The following is a 23,868-nucleotide window of genomic DNA, read 5'->3' as shown; positions in this document are numbered from 1 at the left end:
AGGAGGTGCCAGAATTTTTGAGAACACCCGTGGTGCGATGGCTAGACCAAATGGCAGGGCCACAAACTGAAAATGATGATTTTCTATCTCGAAGCATAACATTTTCTAGTGAGCGGGAAATATTGGCATGTGGAGATATGCATCCCTGATATCAATTGATGCTAAGAACTCCCTTCCTTGCAAGATGGAAATAACCAATCGGATTGATTCCATGCAAAAGGACCGGATATTTAGGTGCTGATTCAGATCTTTGAGATCTAGAATGGGTCTTACCTCTCTGGTTGGTTTTGGAACTGTGAAAATGTTTGAATAAAAACCTGTGACCTGTTCCTCCAAGGGAACCTCTGATATCACCAGCTGATATAAGATATGATCCAGAGCTAGAAAGAGAGACTTTTTTTTCTCTGGATCCCTGGGAACGTTTGATCTTATAAAACGAGGAGACGGAAACTCTTGAACTCTAGTTTGTAACCTAGAGAAATTGAGGAATCCACCCATCTGTCTTGACATTTTTCCAGTCAGATCTTTGAAAATTGCAGGAGCCTTCCCTCCACCTGAGCAAGCGGGGGTGCCCTTCATAAGGAGGGTTTAGTTTTCTGTTTTGCTGGCTTTCTGCCCCAAGACCTCTTTTGACCCTGGTGCTGACCTTGGGGTCTTCCCCTTGAACCTGATAGTGGAGGCCGTCGAGATTGCCTAGAGGCTGATGGCCCTGGCACCGGCAAGGAAGCACGCTTAAAAGAGAAATGTTTAAACTTCTTTACTGGTAAAAGAGAGCTTTTCCCATTAGAGATCCTTTGGATTTATTTATGCAGATCGTCCCCAAATAGCTGTTCACCATGAAATGGGAAACTGGCCAAGAGTTTCTTACACGGTGCTTCAGCTGACCAATTTTTCAGCCACAGAACTCTGCGAGAATGCACTAGTCCTAGCATAAGCCGTGAGGCTTGGATGATAGAATCTTTCATAGCATCTACTGTGAAACATAGTGTGTCTGATATGCCAGCCCATTGCTGGGCCTGCTGATCAGGCAGAATCTCCACAAACTGTTCCTTAATGGACTGAGATACACCATTTGCTGCAAGAACCGGTTGCGCTATTGAACTTGCTAAAGACATATTGCTTTTAGAAAGAAGTTCTAACTTTTTATCTGTTGGATCTTTTAACATCAGCACATTATCCACTGGACATGTGAGACTCTTGTTCACATAGGCGATTGCAGCATCAATTGCTGGAACCCCCCATTTCTTATAGAAATCCTCCTCCATAGGATATAGTGTAGAAAATGTCATAGGAGGATAATACTGTTTATCTGGATTTTCCCATTTAGAATATATAAGCTTTTTTAGCCATGAATGAATAGGAAAAGCATACCCAGATGGGGGAGGTTTTAGTGATCCCAAATCAGAGGTGGGTTCATCAAGAGCCTGAGCTGCAGGGAGCAAAAAGTTTGAACGAACCAATTTAGTAAGAGAGTGTACAAGCAACCTCTCTTGTGATGCTACTCCCTCTATATTAGGATTCTCAGAAGAGGATATACAGTGGTGTGAAAAAGTGTTTGCCCCCTTCCTCATTTCCTGTTCCTTTGCATGTTTGTCACACTTAAGTGTTTCGGAACATCAAACCAATTTAAACAATAGTCAAGGACAACACAAGTAAACACAAAATGCAATTTGTAAATGAAGGTGTTTATTATTAAAGGTGAAAAAAAATCCAAACCATCATGGCCCTGTGTGAAAAAGTGATTGCCCCCCTTGTTAAAACATACTATAACTGTGGTTGTCCACACCTGAGTTCAATTTCTCTAGCCACACCCAGGCCTGATTATTGCCACACCTGTTCACAATCAAGGCATCACTTAAATAGGAGCTGCTTGACACAGTAAGGTCCACCAGAAGATCCTTAAAAGCTACACATCATGCCGAGACCCAAAGAAATTCAGGAACAATTGAGAAAGAAAGTAATTGAGATCTATCAGTCTGGAAAGGGTTATAAAGCCATTTCCAAAGCTTTGGGAATCCAGCGAACCACAGTGAGAGCCATTATCCACAAATGGTGAAGACATGGAACAGTGGTGAACCTTCCCAGGAGTGGCAGGCCGCCCAAAATTACCCCAAGAGCGCAGCGACGACTCATCCAAGAGGTCACAAAAGACCCCACAACAACGTCCAAGGAACTGCAGGCCTCACTTGCCTCAGTTAAGGTCAGCGTTCATGCCTCCACCATCAGGAAAATACTGGGCAAAAATGGCCTGCATGGCAGAGTTCCAAGGAGAAAACCACTGCTGAGCAAAAAGAACATCAAAGCTCGTCTCAATTTCTCCACAACACATCTTGATGATCCCCAAGACTTTTGGGACAACATTCTGTGGACCGATGAGACAAAAGTGGAACTCTTTGGAAGGTGTGTGTCCAAGTATATCTGGCGTAGAAGGAACACTGCATTTCATAAAAAGAACATTATACCAACAGTAAAATATGGTGGTGGTAGTGTGATGGTCTGGGGCTGTTTTGCTGCTTCAGGACCTGGAAGACTTGCCGTGATAAAAGGAACTATGAATTCTGCTGTCTACCAAGAGATCCTGAAGGAGAATGTCCGACCATCTGTTCGTGTACTCAAGCTGAAACGAACTTGGGTTCTGCAACAGGACAATGATCCTAAACACACCAGCAAGTCCACCACCGAATGGCTGAAGAAAAACAAAATGAAGACTTTGGAGTGGCCTAGCCAAAGTCCTGACCTGAATCCTATTGAGATGTTGTGGTATGACCTTAAAAAGGCCGTTCATGCTCGAAAACCCTCTAATGTAACTGAATTAGGACAATTCTGCAAAGATGAGTGGGCCAAAATTCCTCCAGGACGCTGTAAAAGCCTCATTGCACGTTATCGCAAACGCTTGGTTGCAGTTGTTGCTGCTAAGGGTGGCCCAACCAGTTATTAGGTTTAGGGGGCAATCACTTTTTCACACGGGCCATGATGGTTTGGATTTTTTTTCACCTTTAATAATAAACACCTTCATTTACAAATTGCATTTTGTGTTTACTTGTGTTGTCCTTGACTATTGTTTAAATTGGTTTGATGTTCCGAAACACTTAAGTGTGACAAACATGCAAAGGAACAGGAAATGAGGAAGGGGGCAAATACTTTTTCACACCACTGTATTAGTAACTTCCAAATCTCTTGGAAGATCTTCCCGATCCCCTGCCCCTTGCACCTCAATATGAGGGTCCTGAGCACTAGATGGGATCTGCTGTCTTTATACCCACTATGGAGAGTGATCATAGCATCAACCTTCTTTTCCAAATTAGAAATCGTAGAAGAGAAAAACCTCCTGTGTGATATATATAGGGCAGTGATGGCGAACCTTGGCACCCCAGATGTTTTGGAACTACATTTCCCATGATGCTCCACTACAATGCAAGGTACCAGAGCATCATGGGAAATGTAGTTCCAAAACATCTGGAGTGCCAAGGTTTGCCATCACTGATATAGGGACTGAAGTGTCCAGCGCAGCTGCAACAACAGTCTCCCCTGACGGCTCAATCTGACCGTCCGCATCACTCTCATAGGAGGATGACATTCTTTTGGACCTAAATTAGAAATTCATAAGAAAATCCAAAGATATTTCTTAGAAAACTCCACTTACATTCTCGCCGCAGAGTTATCTGAGATAAACCCAATCTTCACCCTTCACGGTGGGCTCCGAAACCTTCAGAAACAGGGGAACCTAGAGGTTACCCACAATCCTGGACCTGCAACAGCACCCTGCCAGTAAAAACTTGATGGCCTTACGACCAGCTCTTTAAAAAGAAAAAGCATTCGCAAGCAAAACCTAATTTCTTCGGACACAAGGCCCGAGTACCATTCCTTAGGCCCATTAAAGGACACTCTGAACGGATCCTGTCAGCATGAGTAGCCCCAGCAAGGATTGCTCCAGTGGAACTCAGCACAGCACATCTTTATTCGTGACTAACACCTTAGACACTGCCGAAAAAAACTGAGGTACTCCCAGTAGTGGGAGGGGTTATATAGGGAGTGCACTTCTGGTCTTAGGGTGTGCCAGTGTCCATCACCTAAAGGTGGCCTATTAACCACACAGTAACTACTATGGCTCAGTGTCCCCTGATGTATGAAAATAAATGAACTACAAGCAACTTTCTTTTCTACTAACACTCAAACGCTAAAGTTTATTTTAAAAATGTTTTAGGAAAGCCAGGGAGGATATGATAAGAAAGAAATAGAAATCAACTATTCACATAAGAAACCACATATGACAGGTCATCATAGATTAAATCTAACAGATAACTAACCAAACAGCAAGCTGCATATATTAAGAAGCTCCATGGCATAAGATGATGTTCTTGTGCTCATATTCTGTGCATACTTATAATTCAAATACTTGATAATAAACATACTGATATTATGTGCACCTATACATCCAATCTTGTCTCTCTAATACATGCCTCAAACAATTATAATGTTCAAAGTCCAACTGTAATAATGTTGATAATGAAAGTGGCAGTTTTTCTGAAATGTTTTTGGACAACTCAACGTGAATATTTAAAAATATAATTAAAAGTTCACAGCAGGTTTTCCTTTAGCATTTGGAAAAAAGGCAGACCATGTGATCTGGAAAGGTCCTGCAGGGTCGGAGACCATGGATTAATTTTCTAAAGGATTAGAGAATGTTCAGTTAGCAAAGTGAAGTGGTGGTTGTGGCAGCCATTAGAAATTTTGGGGTGCCTTACACAGCTTTAGGCCTGGGCCCCCCTGGTCGAGCAGTAGAGCCGTTGAAGATGTTACCCCCTTCCTGACCAGAGCACTTTTTACAAGTTGGCTCTGTGTCGCTCTAACGGACAATTGTGCAGTTGTGCGACGTTGTACTCAACCAAAATGTGCATCCTTTTTTTCCCCACAAATAGAGCTTTCTTTTGGTGATATTTGATCACCTCTGCGGTTTTTATTTTTTGCGCTATAAACAAAATAAAAACACATTAAAAAAATGTCTTTGTCAGTTTAGGCCAATATATATTCTTCTACATATTTTTGGTAAAAAAAAAAAAAAAAAAGCAATAAGTGTATATTGTTTAGTTTGCGGAAAAGTTAGAGCATCCACAAACTATGGGAAATATTTATGGAATTTTTATGGCTTTTTTTATAGTAATGGCAGTGATCCTTATTTTTTTGCGGTACTGCAAGATTGCGACGCACAGATCGGACACTTTTGACACACTTTTGGACCGTTAACAATTATGCAGAGATAAGTGCTATAAAAATGCACTAATTACTGTGTAAAAGTCACTGGCAGGGGAGGGGTTAACACTAGAGGGCGATCAAGGTGTTAAATGTGTGTTCCCTCTGTGTGTTCTAACAGTGTGGGGATGGATGGAGGGTTCTTGGATGTATACAGGGATGCGTTGTGGAGACTGGAGGGATGGATGGTGCTGGGCGTGGATAAGGATGCATCGTGGAGACTGGAGGGATGGATGGTGCTGGGTGTGGGTGGTGGTGCGTTGTGGAGACTGGAGGGATGGATGGTGCTGGGTTTGGGTGGTGGTGTGCTGTGGAGGCTGGAGGGATGGATGGTGCTGGGTGTGGGTGGTGGTGTGCTGTGGAGACTGGATGGATGGATGGTGCTGGTTGTGGGTGGTGGTGTGCTGTGGAGACTGGATGGATGGATGGTGCTGGGTGTGGGTGGTGGTGTGTTGTGGAGACTGGAGGGATGGATGGTGCTGGGTGGGGATGGGGATGATTGAGGTGCATTGTGAAAATGGATGAGGATGAATCTGGGTGGGGGATGAGAGTTAAACAGTGAAGAGGCTCTCCAAAATGTAAGTCATCTGCACCCAGAGTCATCCATTTTAACAATGTAACTTAATTATACCGCATTGCATAGTTGAGACTTACCTTCCATGCTGCACTCTCGATCTATTTACATCATGGCACCTGTTATTGCTGTGTCCTGTGTCCATGTGCACTGAGCTGGCCACCCCCTGCCCCTATCCTGACCACTCACAGTACAAGTAAACCAAGTAAACCAGCAGCAGCCACCTCTGCAGGGAACTGATGAGGAGAGAGCACTGGATATAGCAGAATCCTTCACTTGCTGGTGAAACTTAGTCTTAGATTATTTTCTGCAGCCGCACAAATACAAATTGTGATCAGCTGCTTAACCTTTCCTGCCTGAACTTGCATATCTGACATCTGCCAGCAAGGGGGGGGAGGCGCTGATGCTAATGCTGTCATGAAGTTTCTGTGTGGAGATCGGATGAGCTGCTTAACTTCGCAGGGGGGGGGGGGGGGGGTGGCTTGTGCTGTTGGAAGTGAAGTGAAAGCGTCACATCATGTGGATGTGTATCTGCAGCGGTTCTGGATGGGGGGAGCGGGCCCTGACTGGTCGCCCCTTGTTACCATAGCCACCTGAAATGGATATTTTGATGATAGGCAACTCCTATCCTCATATTGATTAGTGGTTCCAAATTAATAACTACTGCTGTAGGGAACAGACACAAAAGATACGCTCAGCATCTTTCCAAATAACCGTTCTCCTTTATTATGACGCATGTGAAGGTTTTTATACACATGATTACGTAGGTATCACATTAATATTACAATTGTACGTTTATGGTAACAAGGGGCGTTACATAGGCAGGCTTATTCTAATCAGAACTCGAAAGAATGCAAAACATGTACTGAAAACATTATTAGTGCCGTGTGCACAGTGAGGGCATTGTGCAATACATATAAAATAGAATACAATTATATACAGAACCTACAAATTTCCATTACAGTCTCCTCTCTTTTGATCAATATTTTGATCACTAACCATACCTGCTCTCACCTTTAACCTGGAACCTCCACACGCTTAGGTGGAGGTAGTCCTGGCCAAAGAAGCAAAAACTCCATTGTGGAGAAAATAATAGCCGAGCAGCTTTTTTCATTACAAAATGACTTTTCACTGTGAAAAACAAATGATTGATAAGACATATTTACAGAGTACTGGCTGTACACTCCTGTGGCCAGAATGGCCTTCTAGCGTAATTGCTGGTATGCTGACTTATCAGCATATGTAAACACAGACGATTCTACATAAAATGGAGGTACAAAAGACAAATATGACTTCAACATGGCTAAACTACTTTTCAAATATATGTATCCCTTACAATTAAAGTAATTGAATCAAAAAGTACCCTAGACTGTGATCGCAAGAAGGAAACAAATCAAACACAGAGATTTCTTTCATTTAGTCATTTTTGCAGTGTCTGGTGTGGATCCAGGTGACTTTTCTTTCAAGTTTTGCAAAACTGTACATGAAATAGATGCTGTATTGAGTCTCCAAACATTTCCTTATATATATATATATATATATATATATATATATATATATATATATATATATATATATATATATATATATATATGTCTCTTAACAATCCACAAGTCAACTGGCTTTAGTTTTAGATCCTTCCAAACTTTTAGGATCTGGAATTGGGGAGAAAACACATAAATGAGTTTGTCAAAAACCTTAAAAAATCAGCAACATTCTCTGTGAGATCCGAAAGGAAGACTTCAGCTGCTGAGACCAAATATAAGCAAGTGAGTAACACACTCCCAAAGCAAATCCCATAGGGAGAGAGTCCAACATCCCCCTACGGGCTTGATAAAATATAATAAAACATTCAGGCAAAAGTTTTCTAGTTTCTTACTCTACTTTGTCCGCTACATTGTAGACAGTAGGGGGTGTAAAAAATAAAACCTCAAAACTTCTAGTAAGGACTCTCCTATAAAAATGATTTCCTCTGTTACTCTCTGTAGATTCTGCACTCTGTACTTACAAACTACTTCTGATAACACTGTGGCCTTTGCTGTAGCATTTGCCACTGGACATCCAGAAAACATGTCCATACAAACAAAATACATACTCGTAAGATCCTGACTTGGGCATCTGGATATATCTTTTTGCTATCTCTGGAAGGGATGTTCAGATTTTGGTAACACCTTTGGTAACAGGTAAAACAAGAAGTGGTATGTTATAAAAACAACTGTGTTGAACCCTGGCTCTATCCCACGCTCATTTACTAAGGCAGCCATAACTACTTGTGACTGATGACACGGTCCATGTGTCAAGCTGAAGGGAAAAGAGTGTCTGGCAGACATAAATGATCACCTTTTCCAAAGTCTTGTTTCGTAAGAAGTTGCCCTCTGTGGACCACTTGTGCTTCTCGTTCTGGGGTCCTTAAAGTTCAATTATTAATCCCAGCTATACTTTTCTATTTATCAAATACCAAATTGCCCTGGGTTTGGTTTAAGAAGGTTTCGGAATAAGGCTGTAACATGCCAAGTTTCTGGGACGATAGGCAAGGGGATGTAAAAAAATAGTGTGTGGGGTGGACACTGCCCTGGGAAAGATGTAAAAAAAAAATAGAATTTTTTACAATTCAGTCAGGAGCAGTAATTTTTTAAATGCTTAAGGTGAAACATTAAAAATGCCTGATTCTTTTAAATACAGTGCATCTGTTATGTTACCGTCTTATTCCAAAATTGAATAAATTCATTTATTTCCTCAAAATTCTACAAACAATACCCCAAAATGTCAAGGTGAAAGGAGTTTGTTTGAAATATTTGCAAATGTATTACAAATTAAAAAAAAAAAAATCACAGTATAAGTATTCATAGACTTTGCTCAATACTTTGTTGAAGCACCTTTGGCCCCAAATACAGCCTCAAGTCTTTTTGAGTATAATGCTGTAAGCTTGGCACACCTATTTTTGGGAAGTTTCTCCCATTCTTCTTTGCGGGCCCTCTTAAGCTCCATCTGATTGGATGGGGAGCATCGGTGCACAGCCATTTTCAGATCTCTCCAGAGATGTTCAATCAGGTTCAAGTCTGGGCTCTGACTGGGCCACTCAAGGACATTCACAGAGTTGTCCAGTAGCCACTTCTTTGTTATCTTGGCTGTGTGCTTAGGGTCGTTGTCCTGTTGGAAGATAAACCTTCACCCCAATCTGAGATCCGAGGCACTCTGGAGCAGGTTTTCATCAAGGATGTCTCTGTACATTGCTGCATTCATCTTTCCCTTGATCCTGACTAGTCTCCGAGTTACTGCCGCTGAAAAAAATCCCCATAGCATGATGCTGCCTCCACCATGCTTCTGCCTCCACCATGCTTCAACTTAGGGATGGTATTGGCCAGGTGATGAGCGGTGACTGGTTTCCTCGAGACATGACGCTTGCCATTCAGGGCAAAAGAGTTCAATATTTGTTTCATTAGGCCCTTTTGGCAAGCGCCAGGTGGGCTGTCATGTGCCATTTACTAAGGAGTGGCTTCAGTCTGGCCACTACCATACAAGCCGGATTGGTGGAGTGCTGCAGATATGGTTCTTCTGGAAGGTTCTCCTCTTTCCTCAGAGAAAACTAGAGTTCTGTCAGAGTGACCATCAAGTTCTTGGACACCTCCCCGACTAAGGTACTTCTCCCCCGATTGCTCAGCTTGGCCAGGCGGCCTGCTCTAGGGAGAGTCCTGGTAGTTCCAAACTTCTTCCATTTACGGATGATGGAGGACACTGTGCTCATTGGAACCTTCAATGCTGCAGACATTTTCTCTACCCTTCCCCAGATCTGTGACTCAATACAATACTGTTTCAGAGGTCTACAGACAATTCCTTGGACTCCATGGCTTGGTTTTTGCTCTGACATGCAATGGTAAATGTGGGACCTTATATAGACAGGTGTGTGCCTTTCCAAATCATGTCCAATTAACTGAATTTACCACAGGTGAACTCCATTCAAGTTGAAGAAACATCTCAAAAATGATCAGTGGAAACAGGATGCACCTGAGCTCAATTTTGAGTGTCATGGCAAAGGCTCTAAATACTTAAGTACATGTGATTTTTTTTTGTTTTTTATTTTTATTAAATTTGCAAAGATTTAAAAAAAACTTCTTTCACGTTGTTATTATGGGGTATTTTTTGTAGACTGAGAAAAAAATATTAATTTAATCCATTTTGGAAAAAGGCTGTAACATAAAACAAAATGTGGAAAAAGTGAAGCAGTATAAATATTTTCCGGATTTCCTTTAACATGCCTGGAGGTGTTCTAATCCTCTCTGTGACAGGGTTAATTTCAGTGATGTACAGAAATGATGCAGCAGCACTAGCATTTACAAAGGAAAGTGTGTTTAAAACTGCTGACAAATTGCAAGCGGGGATTCCTAACATCAGTGGTTCCCAAGGACACAGAAAGTGCAAGCACCCTTAGCTTCCTTGGAAACCAGTAACAGAGGGAAGCTGTCATATATAGAAGCAGTAGAAATACCCCTTCTATACACTGTATATGATTTTTGACTCATGGAACAGGGGACAAACAAAATAAAACAAACAAATTATTTGGTTTCTCAACCCTATACCTTTAAAACAGAATCAATTCTACCATGTACACTGGCACACATTTAGGGATTTCGCAGGTATATGGTCTAGTGCACGAACAAACAATCAAGCCAAACAGGTATATTGTCTAGTGCACGAACAAACAATCAAGCCAAACAGGAGCTAATGGCCAAGAATATAAGGTGTACATTAAATACAGCCAATAAAGCAAACAAAATCAGCAGCGTAGGTTGGGTGAAAATTGGGTTAGAAAAAGTACTCTACTAACATAGTTGAGGTCATTGAGGACATTTCACTGTAAAAAAAAAAATCTCATACAATGGCAAGACTGAGACCAGCAATCAGATAGAATTTTCATATACAAAACTATAAACATCTTAGAGGGTTTGGTAAGCCCAGTTATACACCGAAGACCAATGTACACATTCTAATAAACTTTTCTTTAATACTAGAGATATAAAGGTTTACAAGAAAACAATATGGCATCTTCCACAGTAGGATTCGGGGGTTCCCAAATCTGGCCCCAGGGGCTGCATTGTTTTAAAAAATGTATTGAAGTTATAATTGTTCCTAAATTTACAATGGTCATTAGTGGGGTTTTTATCACTCAAAACAATATTTTTATTGCAGTGCTATAGTATAACCACAAACAATTGGACTGTGGACACTGATGCCATGTACACACGACCAGACTTTCTGGCAGAAAAGGTCTGACGGAACCATTCCGTCGGTTTTTCCGATCCTGTGTGGGCTTCATCTGAATTTTTTCTTCAAAAAAATGGACCTAGAAATAGAACATGTCTCAAATCTTTCCGAAGGAATCAATTTCTATTGGGAATACCGTTTGTCTGTATGCTGGTCCGACAGACCAAATACGACGCAAGGGCAGCTATTGGCTACTGGCTATTGAACTTCCTTTTCTAGTCCCGTCGTACATCATTGCATTAGAAATGAACGGACTTTGGTGTGATCGTGTGTGGCCAAGTCCGTTCGGACGGAAGTCCATCAGAAGACCTTTTCTGCTGGAAAGTCCGGTTGTGTGTACACGGCATTAGATCTAAACTTGTTTTACAGAATGCGAGTCAGCTGGCCATGTAATTCAAAGGTTTTGGGTAGAAAACAGTAAAAAGAATGTGAAATCTCTAATATAGGGAAGTGAATACATTTACCAAATGACCAACTTGAAGTGGCAGATGCACAAGCTGAACACTTCTGAAACCGATTAAAAATTTCCACAAAAAACTCCAAACGGACTTATTCAGAATACTTGTATTGAATCTAATATCAACTGTGATAATTTGAAAGTCCTTGTTTAAAAAAAAATGTTTTGCTAAAAATCAATTACTGAGTTTTCTTTTCTTATTTTGTTAATTTAACATTTTCTTTAAAACAATATCAGTGTTGTGATCTTGTTGCTGGTGACAACTTGAAGATAGATTGGTAAATTCCCTTAACTGCCTTATGGGTCAGCAGTCCACCCCAAAAAATTATAGAATGGTTCAATTGCCTGCAGGCTTCTTATATTGCCTACACAACTCAAGCAACTGCATTTTACATAATGCAAATAAGTGCTTGGGGATAAATGCAGGTTAGAAGACCTGGGAACTGCATAAAGCATTTGTCACATTTTTTTAATTTTTTTATTAGAGATCAGTTTTGGCTAGGCTTACCTTCTAAAATATCCATTTTGGATAGGCGTACCTTCTAAAATTTGATTATTCTTAAAAATTCTAACTACAGACTATTAGAAAGCAAAATACAATAAAGCAGAAAAATAAAACGTCAATCTTTGTAAAAAAAATAAATATAAAAACTTTTGTTCTTGTGGTTGCACTTTGTTCTTTTTTTTATACAATTTTTTTGTGGTACAATGGAACAAAATTTAAAACAAACAATAACTAGTTTGATATTGTTTCTTATTTTATACCGAGTTACAAGCTTTATAATTTAATAAAACTATAAAAACTCTGCACTTAATGTAACAAATTCAAAAAAAAAAAATACAAAAAAAAAATTCTATTTGAATAAGACTGAAAGCTTTCACCTTGTAAGGCTGTGACTGATCTAGCAGACATCCGCTATAAATATAAAGCAATTAAAAGCCTTATATCTCTGAAACACCATGCATCTCTACTAACAAGCTTTAGGAATGTTAACATCACATTTCCGAAGATACCTAATTTTCTAGTTTACTTCATTGAAACTTATTTAAAGACCCATTAAATGTGCAATTATAAAGCCTATTAAACTCCTACTGCAGTGTTTCTATTCCATTTGGTAATCCCCCATGCTATTATATGTTAGCCGAAATACCTGCTTAAAGCAATCATGGTATTACCTTCATGATAAAATCCAGACTGAATTTGCAGGATCCTGGGAAGGGTTTTAAGGTCCAAGGACTGAATGAATTTCTGCAGCGTAGCTGTCATCTTGGAAGACAAGACATGCAATCAGCTACAAATTGTATTCTGAAAGAGTGGAGGTGTAAATTATCCAGCTACAGAGACTGTTCTTAGTTTTTCTGGGTTACACACAGGAAGAGGTTTTATTTGTCACAAAGAGAAGCTCAGTTCCTGTTCACACCTACCTCAAAAGCTCAGATAGCTTTGTTCAGACATCTGCAAGTAGCCACGATCCTGCTCAGAATATCTTGACCTAAACCTTAAATATAAATATCACTCTATACTAGGCAAGACACACACATGATGGACTCTATATCCAATCATTATAGGGCACTTATTGCAACAAAGTACCCCAAATTAGTGGGTCCAACACTAGTAATAGAATGAAAGAACCTGTTTCTCAACCATGGAAGATAAACATCTCTATGTGGGAGAACTGAAGGGATTCCTCCTATGCACTGGTGATCACTAATAAGAGGTAATGAAGAGGGGGAGGGGTGCTCCAGCCCAAGAGACCCTGTCAGGGTCCATACAATATACAAAAACATACATGGGGTGCACACCTTAAAATGCTTTACATTCAAGATGGTGCTGCTATAAGACCAAAAACAGTACAAAACAGATTACAAAGTACCCCGAATTAGTGGGTCCTATCCTAGTAACAAAAAGAAAGAACCTGTGTCTCAACTTTGTCGCAGTAAGTGGGCTTAGCACTATATCACCATATAGTGCAACCAAACCCCCGTATTTTTGAAAATGTTCAGGTGTTTTTAACTAGCCTTGCAGGATAAATATTTTTTCATTAATTAAAACACATTTATTTTAAAAACATTACCAATGGCGGCCCGTTCATTGTGGGGGGGGTTAGTGAAGAGATGTCTGAATTTAATTGGCATAAGTGGCTGCATTTGATGGCAAAGTGGCTACATTTGATGGGCACAAGTAGCTGCATTTGATGGGCACAATTGGATGCATTTGACGGGCACAAGTGGCTGCATTTTACGGACACAAGTGGCTGCATTTGGTGGGCACAGTCAGCTGTGAATTGTAATCCCTCCTGACCACTCAGCAGCAGTGCATGTGAATGTCTGTACCCTGTACCGGATTAGTGAGTGAGTTTAAATATTTTTAATTCAAAGTGGAGTTCCAGTAAATTTTTTGTTTATTACAGTAAGTCAACAGCTACAAAAAAAGTGTATCTTCTGACTTTTAACAAAAACCTGTCCCACAATCCAGCGACGTGGCCACCCAAACCCTCCCTTCTCTGCTTTGCTAAAAAAAAAGTTTTTGTCAGTAAAATTTGAAAATCACACAAAATAATACATGCACAATTTTTTTCAGGAAAAAAATGTGCAATTGCTTTGGGTTTTTGTTTTAGGAGCCTGTAAAGCATTGCAGTGATCAGGTGCCATGCCGGACTCCTGCAGTCTTGTCAGTGTATGTGTTTTCTCGTACCATGTACAAGCAAGCAGATCCTTACTGACAGAACGAATGAACGAACTACCATAGAGCTCAACAGCGCCGTGGTAGTTCTTTGAGAGCTACAAGCCAACAACCGCAAAGGCTGTCAGAACTTGAAGTTCCTCATTCACAGGGGACTATGATTGAATGAATTTCACAGCGTGACAGAGGGTGCCTGGAGAAGATGGCCACCCACTGTCACTGGGGGGGGGGGGGGGGTTGGGGGTGGCTGCAGCTGCTGGAAGATGTTACATGTTCCACTCTAAATACGGGTGGAACATGTAACATGTTCCAAAAGTTTAACTTATCTTTTAACTGGTAATTGCGCGGCCATGCAACGCTGTAACCAAATTAGTTTTATGTAATTTTTTTTCAAACAAATTGTCAGGACTGGGCTCAGCTCTCCCTTCTCAGTGCTCAGGTTTCTCAGCTGTCGGTTAATTGCCAGCACCCATTGTGGCTCACCTGGTGTTCATTTCCTGCTCTTCAGCCCTGCCCACAGCCAGCCCCTTCTGGCTATTTAAATTGCCTAGCTCATTCATTTAGTGCTTTGCCTTAGTCAATATATCTAGAGACTCTCTGCTGTGTTCCTGTTAAAGACTTGCCTTGAGATGCTGCCCCAGGTGTTCCCCACAGATGGAAGCAAAGTAGGCTTCATTATTTCTTTGCTTTCTGATAGAGCCTTGGCCTGGGCAAACCCTCTATGGGAGATGCAAAAACCCATTGTCCTGAGTTACCCCGAGTTTGTGGCTTCCTTTAAAAGGGTATTTGATGTTCCCATATGCTCCACTTCTGCTGCCAAGAGCCTCGTGTTTATCAGTGTATGAGAACTGTTGTCAATTACGCCATTGAATTCTGTACTTTGGCAGCAGTGTTCGCTTGGAACAATGAGGCCCTCATGGCTGCTTTTTCTCCTGGTCTCTCAGATAAAATCAAAGATGAGATAGCAGTCCGAGACATACCTACGCATCTGGAGAAGTTGATCACATTGGTCAATCTCAATGACTCCAGACTCCGAGAGATACCTCTGTTTAAGGAGTGCTTGTGGAAGCTTTCTGTGCATTTGGCTCTGAGATTTTCAGTCCCACCCTTGCCTCCCTTACCTCCCATGCCTCCTGGTACCAAGCCCACCAGTGAAGTAGAACCCATGCAGTTGGGCATCACACATCTCTCTGCAAATGAGAGGGCCTTTAGGAGGAGGGAGAGATTGTGCCTTTATTTTGGCCAGGCAGGTCACTTTTACTCATCCCTATTAGCACAATTTATACGCCCTAACCTCAACAAACACAAACGACAATTACATACATGGAACAATGAAACAGATAGAGGCGCCTCCTGTGGCCATACAGGTGACAATATACAGAGTAGGATAAAATTGTATCAAATTACTGCTCCCAAAAGGAAAGCCAAAGAAAAACCTCTCGGAGATCGGCACATGTATGGTCACCTAAGTAGCAGTAATCACCAATGGGGGTAGTTATTTACAACATATGATCTAAATAGTTCATTTATTCCCCCATGTAGGATGCTTAGCTATTATCTGTAGCCGATACGGGGATCATGGGAGTACAAAAAGTCTGTAGCTGGAACAATTTCATAGAAATCGCTCTGTTAGTTCAATTACATGTTTTTTAGCCCTGAATCACATTCAACTTCATCGTTTATAGCACAGCACGGGGAAACTTAGCCAGACACTTTATCATACAATGCTGCCACTTCCTTTTGAGATCTTTTACAACCAGAGACCCGGCTGACAGTCAACACTGGTAACTTAGCAATTCATAGCAATTAATTGGTCATATCCGACCTCAGTCATTGGCTCCTTTGTAGTACGTTGCACCTGATCAGGCTGATTATATCAGTACATGTTAGCCATTCTCAGAGTACTAAGGTTGTTTGAAAGTTCCATATATTTAGCAATCCTGCAAATGTTTTATATCAAGGTGATTTTAGTTAAGCTGGCTTACCATTCCCTGGGAATTTCAAGCAGGTTTTCATATCTGTGTATATGAGAGGATCTCAAACGGCCGTTAATCCATCAAACAGGCTGAATGTATATAGTCCTCCACCGCCCGCGTTTTCGGTCGGCCAAAAAGTCCTATAAATGTGTGTGAGAGATCCTTCACCGTTTGTCTCACAACATCATAGTCGTGCCGTTTCTGTTAAATTCACCTAGGGACCTTTTCCCATCAGCTGTGCCAGAGCCTTTTCAGTGAATGTCCACTCAAATACTCATTCATTCTGATACTTCATGTGACAGATCCGAGCTGCTAGCATCTTGATTAGTGCCAAAAGAGGGTCTACTGTTCTCACAAACGTCAACGCGTTTTGCAACATGGTGTCACATAGCTTCAACTGGACGTATGGGAATTCACAAGACGTTTCCTTTTTAAAGTCTTATTAGATGTCTAAAAAACAAAAGAGCAACAGGCGGGACTTTGTATGAGGCACGCGGGAGCAGAAGCATAAAATTTGGTAAAAAACAAGTTTTTAATAAGTACAAGTAATCATATATTTACATGTTATTGCACAATCATAAATTAGTATTTTCTATTTCATCAATGTATACACATTCCAACAAGGACTTAGTAGTAAACATGTGAAGAGCTGAGTATTCAATAAGCACAGATTATATATAAATACATGACACATTAAAGCGTCATTTAGAGAAAAACCATAAAATTAAAAGAACAACAATCAAAATGGAACGTTCATGCTTTGTTGACAATTGTATACACAAAACGGCAGTTGAAAGCTCTACGCGTTTCGTGACCTTATAGCCACTCGTCAGGAGCAACACCGTAGTGGTAGCCTATGAATAAAACAAAATAAACAACCATTTTTAGGGAGAAAAAAATAAAAATAAATAAAAAATAAAAAGTTTTTTTAAAATAAAATAAACAAATGTACAGACATGGAGAACCCCCCACAGATGCACATTCGACCCACAGACTTACATATATATCTGCGCAGAGGCGGCACAGTACACCGAGAGTCGGGCCGACCCAAAAATCCTTCCCTCACTCCCCTTTTGCAACAACATGATCTATGGCTTCTTTGCCCTTATTCATATAGCACGAGGTAATTATTTATTTATTTTGATTTTTTTATTAATTTCTTTCACAACACTTCTTTCCTCTTCCACCCAAATTTACCACTCCTTCCCTCTTAGTTCACACTTCTATAAAAAATTTTCACACATATTTTTAACACACATTAATTTTAATTGTTTATACTTTATAGGTCCCCCCATGAGGGCCACCCCACTTCCAATACTCAACTTTTGTCACATCCCTTACCCCAACCTGCTAGGGGGGTGGTTTGTGTGTTTTGGTTGTCGCCCTGGGCGTGCTCCCTCTGCCCCGGTCCGTGGCATTTTTGGGTCGGCCCGACTCTCGGTGTACTGTGCCGCCTCTGCGCAGATATATATGTAAGTCTGTGGGTCGAATGTGCATCTGTGGGGGGTTCTCCATGTCTGTACATTTGTTTATTTTATTTTAAAAAAACTTTTTATTTTTTATTTATTTTTATTTTTTTCTCCCTAAAAATGGTTGTTTATTTTGTTTTATTCATAGGCTACCACTACGGTGTTGCTCCTGACGAGTGGTTATAAGGTCACGAAACGCGTAGAGCTTTCAACTGCCGTTTTGTGTATACAATTGTCAACAAAGCATGAACGTTCCATTTTGATTTTTGTTCTTTTAATTTTATGGTTTTTCTCTAAATGACGCTTTAATGTGTCATGTATTTATATATAATCTGTGCTTATTGAATACTCAGCTCTTCACATGTTTACTACTAAGTCCTTGTTGGAATGTGTATACATTGATGAAATAGAAAATACTAATTTATGATTGTGCAATAACATGTAAATATATGATTACTTGTACTTATTAAAAACTTGTTTTTTACCAAATTTTATGCTTCTGCTCCCGCGTGCCTCATACAAAGTCCCGCCTGTTGCTCTTTTCTTTTTTAAATACTAAATCGGGATGGAGGAGGGGATGTGAACGGCCCCTATTACCTCATTTAAAGTCCCAAACAATTTCCTTTCTTCTTTTTGTTAAACTAAATAATCAGGGATGGAGGCACGTGGTAGCACTAACATTTGATTTAATTTATTTCTTTTTATAATTTTTCATTTTTGATTCTTTTTGGTATGAACTTTGACTGTTAGTGTGTAGAAACTATTAATTGGAGACTACACTTTTTTATTTCTATTTTTATTTTTCTATTTATTATTTTTTGTTAGTCCGCTGACTTCATTGTATGTGCGCATTGGCGGTGTCGGGCGCTGTAGGTGTTGTGGCTGTGCTCGTCTCTGTCATGACCCAGGGTTGCGACGTGCACTGGGGATCTCCCCCCGCCCTGTTCTGACGTGGGGCGGGTGGGGTTTCCTCCACTGCTCGTCGACGTCATGCTTCCGGCGCCGGATAAGTGACGTCCTTTTGGTGTGCTTGTTCTGGCTGCCGGGTTAACCATCTCTGACCATTTGGGGGCTGGGTTTGAAGCGTGCGGCTGTCCGGCTTGGTCTGTACAGCCGGCAGCTGTGTGACGCCTTCCCGGCCCCCTTGGACTTCGGATGCATGACGTTGGGGGTGGGTCTATGGCGGCGCCATCCCATGGGCTTCCCCCTGTGCAGGATCTTACCCTTCGGATTTCCTTCCCTCACTCCCCTTTTGCAACAACATGATCTATGGCTTCTTTGCCCTTATTCATATAGCACGAGGTAATTATTTATTTATTTTGATTTTTTTATTATTTTCTTTCACAACACTTGTTTCCTCTTCCACCCAAATTTACCACTCCTTCCCTCTTAGTTCACACTTCTATAAAAAATTTTCACACATATTTTTAACACACATTAATTTTAATTGTTTATACTTTATAGGTCCCCCCATGAGGGCCACCCCACTTCCAATACTCAACTTTTGTCACATCCCTTACCCCAACCTGCTAGGGGGGTGGTTTGTGTGTTTTGGTTGTCGCCCTGGGCGTGCTCCCTCTGCCCCGGTCCGTGGCATTTTTGGGTCGGCCCGACTCTCGGTGTACTGTGCCGCCTCTGCGCAGATATATATGTAAGTCTGTGGGTCGAATGTGCATCTGTGGGGGGTTCTCCATGTCTGTACATTTGTTTATTTTATTTTAAAAAAACTTTTTATTTTTTATTTATTTTTATTTTTTTCTCCCTAAAAATGGTTGTTTATTTTGTTTTATTCATAGGCTACCACTACGGTGTTGCTCCTGACGAGTGGCTATAAGGTCACAAAACGCGTAGAGCTTTCAACTGCCGTTTTGTGTATACAATTGTCAACAAAGCATGAACGTTCCATTTTGATTTTTGTTCTTTTAATTTTATGGTTTTTCTCTAAATGACGCTTTAATGTGTCATGTATTTATATATAATCTGTGCTTATTGAATACTCAGCTCTTCACATGTTTACTACTAAGTCCTTGTTGGAATGTGTATACATTGATGAAATAGAAAATACTAAGGGCGGCACAGTGGTGTAGTGGTTAGCACTCTCACCTAGCAGTAAAAAGGGTTGCTGGTTCAAATCCCAACCACGACACTACCTGCCTGGAGTTTGCATGTTCTCCCTGTGCCTGCGTGGGTTTCCTCCGGGTACTCCGGTTTCCTCCCACACGCCAAAGACATGCAGGTAGGTTAATTGGCTTCTGTCCAAAGTTGGTCTTAGTATATGAATAGGGACCTTAGATTGTGGGCTCCTTGAGGGTAGGGACCAATGTGAGTGTGCAATGTACAGGGATAGGGGTAGACACTCACACAGGTTGAACTGGATGGACTGGTGTCTTTATTCAACCTTACTAACTATGAAACTATGAAACTATAATTTATGATTGTGCAATAACATGTAAATATATGATTACTTGTACTTATTAAAAACTTGTTTTTTACCAAATTTTATGCTTCTGCTCCCGCGTGCCTCATACAAAGTCCCGCCTGTTGCTCTTTTCTTTTTTAAATACTAAATCGGGATGGAGGAGGGGATGTGAACGGCCCCTATTACCTCATTTAAAGTCCCAAACAATTTCCTTTCTTCTTTTTGTTAAACCAATCTTATTAGATGTCATTGTTCCTCCCATGATGTGGTACCTAGCATGTATTTGATACAGGGCGAGCAAGATCTTCATTTAGATTAACCCTTTTCTCTATGCTAGATGAGGTAGAGGGAATTCCAATTGCATATTTTTTTTTATAGGCCATTGTGGGTAGAGAAGAAGTGTTTAGATGCTACTTTTATTCTAATAAGACATATTCCGACAGGACAAACATACAGATGGATCCATTCCCATTTTTTCTCTCTAAGGTGATCTATACTCGACCATAATTATACCCCAAGAAAAACCTTTGGGGAAATGTCTTAGAGTCAACTTATAAGGAGGGGGGGGTAAAAGGAAGAGAGAAGGGGAGAGAGGGGGAGAAGAGAAGGAGGGGGAAGTTTATGGCAGAATAGGTTCTCATTATAGAAGGGGGGGGGGAGACCGATACACCTTGTTAATATTCCACACCAAGATCAACTAATCAAGAAAGCATTGTAAATTCAATTCTGTATTCATTCCTATTGGTGTGAGACTTTTCAAAGTAAAAATCCACCACTTCTCCTTCTGTAAAAGAATACGGTCAAAGTCACCTCTTCTTGCCGATAATTTCAAGGCATAGATTCCTTTGACTTTAAAGCCTTCTGTCTATCCCTCATGATATTGTGCGAAGTGCTTGGCAACCGGCCTCTCCTCCTTATGCTCCTTATTATCTCTCTGCCTCTCCCTCTCCTTCTTAATATCCCTTAGGCCGCGTACACACGCGGGGACTGTTCGCCCAACTTTGTCCGCTGAACAGTGTTTCGGCGGACAGTCCGCTCGTGTGTGGGCTTTCAGCGGACAGTTTCAGCGAACAGTCCGCTGAACAAGGTTTTTCGGAATTTCCGAAAAACCGTCCGCTGAAACTTTGTTTCAGCGAACAGTCCCCTCGTGTGTAGGCTTGTTCGTCAAACTAAGTTCCGCGCATGCTCAGAAAGGATTTACACGCCGAAAGTTATAATGCAGTGTATAGGACGTCGTATTTTTCGTCCCGTCGTACGTGCCGTTCACATCATCGCGCACGGTTTCAGCAAACTGTTCGTTCGTCGTGTGTGGCCATGTCTGTCCATGCTAATTTTGAGCGGACTGTATGCTGAAACTGTTTGACGGACAAAGTTGGGCGAACAGTCCCCGCGTGTGTACGCGGCCTTAGATGTTCCCCTATGCGCACCTTTAGAGCTCTCTTTGTTTTCCCAATATATATTTTAGGACAGGGACATGTTCCCAGTCATCCTAATGGATGAGCCTTTAGTTTCTTGGTCTGAGTCGTCCATTGAGATACAGGCTCTAGTCGACTCTGGGGCTGTAGGCCTGTTCATAGATCGTGCCTTTGTGTCTATGCACTTATTAAGTGGCAGCTTCATGCCACTCCGCTTGCTGAGGCTATTGATGGGAGACCTCTACAGCCTGCCCATGTGACTCATGAGACTGCTCCATTGACCATGGCCGTAGGGGCTCTTCACCATGAGAATAGCTGATCGCCTCTATTACTCGTAAAAAAAATATATTAATAAAAATGCTATAAAACGATCCCCTATTTTGCAAACGCTGTAACTTTTGCGCAAACCAATCAATAATCGCTAATTTTTTTACCAAAAATATGTAGAAGGATACGTATCGGCCTAAACTAAGGAAAAAAAAACGTTTTTTTATATATTTTTTGGGGACATTTATCATAGCAAAAAGTAAAAAATATTGCATTTTTTTCAAAATTGTCACTCTATTTTTGTTTATAGCACAAAAAATAAAAACTGCAGAGGTGATCAAATACCACCAAAAGAAAGCTCCATTTGTGGGGGAAAAAAAGGATGCCAATTTTGTTTGGGAGCCACGTCACACGACCGCGCAATTGTCAGTTAAAGCTACACAGTGCCGAATCGCAAAAAGGGGCTTGGTCCTTTGGCTGCAAATTGGCCTGGGGCTTAAAGCGGAGGTCCACCCTAAAATGGACCTCCGCTCATCGGAATCCCCCCCCCCTCCGGCGCCACAATTGGCACCTTTCAGGGGGGAGGGGGGTGCAGTTACCTGGATAATCCAGGTAACTGCACCCACTTCCGGGCTAGCTCTCTGCGGAAAGGGGCGTACGTTACGCCCCTTTCCGCAAGCGCCCGCCCCCTTCAGCAAGTGCCCCGCTGCCTGCTGGGAAACACACAGCTCCCAGAGGCAGCGGGGACCGTCCGGATTGCGCCGCGCGGCTCGCGCATGCGCAGTAGGGAACCGGGAAATGAAGCCGAAAGGCTCCATTTCCTGATTCCCATACCCAAGATGGCGGCGGCAGGACCCGCCAGACGAGCGAGCGATCGGCTTCGGGTGCCGACATCGCGGGCGCGCTGGACAGGTAAGTGTCACTATTTAAAAGTCAGCAGCTGCAGTATTTGTAGCTGCTGGCTTTTAAAAAAAAAAAAAAAAAAAACGCGGAGTCCCGGTGGACTCCCGCTTTAAGTGGTTAAAGAGGAGTTTTCCCTCCCACACCAACTAGCATTTAAATACTTGCAGCTCCGTCATGCACTTAGAACCCAGTTACCAGACTTGGATCTAGGGATGGTGCCTCCCCTCCGCGCAGCTGTGTCACAAAGCCAAGACAGTATGGGAGCAGGATGTACGACCCATAGATGACACTGACTGGAACAAGATTTTAGAGGGAACCAAGACAGTATCTCCCAAGATGTTCGATAGACTGACACAACTATATATAGTACATAAAGCCTACCTGACACCGATGAGATTGACAAAGTTCCAGCACACACCAGATCTGACGTGTCACTTGTGCAGGGCTGACCCCGGCTCATTTTACCATCTCATATGGAGCTACCCTCATGTCCAGACATATTGGGTGTAGGTTGTCTGTTTCCTCCATGATAATATGGGATCCCCTGGGGTGCTGGACCCTAAGTTATGTATTTTGGGGCTACTGCTAGATGTAGAGGTGGACAAGTATCACATAATACTCATTTTTGAAACATTACTTCTAGCGCGTAAAGTGATCGCTTAGAGATGGATGCAGAATGTGCCCCCCACGCTACAGCTATGGAAAAAAGCAGTAAATGACACCCTACCATTCAAGAAACTGATCTACGCACGCAGGGGATCTTCACAAAAATATTCCAAGATCTGGGACAGATGGTTAGAGGACAGGGAAACTTGTGTATAATTATGTCATACCCAGTGCAGTACTCCCCTGCACCCATGGCACGCATTGTTTGCAAGATGGATTAATGTACCAACCGATTCCCTACCCCTGCGAATATATGTATACACACCCTGCAACATTTTTGCATATTTAATTTCGCTCTCATAATATGTAATTGACCTTCTATGAATATATGTACCCAAATGGCTTGTAAAATGTGTTTCAATAAAGTTGTTTTTTTCCCAAGTAAAAAAAAAAAAACACAGGTCGTGCGACGTTGGGTATAACGTCATACAACTGCGCAATTGGCAGTTAAAGCGATGCAGTTTTTTGTATCACAAAAAATGCTCTAGTCAGGAAGGGGGTAAATTCTTGCAGGGCTGAAGTGGTTA

The 23,868-nt window shown here is 41.6% G+C and overlaps 1 protein-coding gene across 1 annotated transcript in view; it reads right to left on the bottom strand.

Annotated features, from left to right (window-relative positions):
- Window positions 1-12,864, bottom strand: part of THEMIS (thymocyte selection associated) — a 157,191-nt gene extending 144,327 nt beyond the window's left edge. The window contains exon 1 of the mRNA XM_077486925.1: window positions 12,720-12,864. Within this exon, the coding sequence (XP_077343051.1) occupies window positions 12,720-12,810 (91 nt within the window). The 5' untranslated portion in view covers window positions 12,811-12,864. The remainder of the gene's footprint in view (window positions 1-12,719) is intronic.
- Window positions 12,865-23,868: the final 11,004 nt, after the last annotated feature.

This window comes from Lithobates pipiens, unplaced genomic scaffold (genome assembly GCF_037356315.1).
Source record: "Lithobates pipiens isolate NorthernLeopardFrog02 unplaced genomic scaffold, aLitPip1_a1.2 Scaffold_18, whole genome shotgun sequence".
Classification (NCBI taxonomy): Eukaryota; Metazoa; Chordata; class Amphibia; order Anura; family Ranidae; genus Lithobates; species Lithobates pipiens.
Note: the sequence above shows the minus strand (reverse complement) of the source record. Positions and strands in the feature narration are given on the sequence as shown.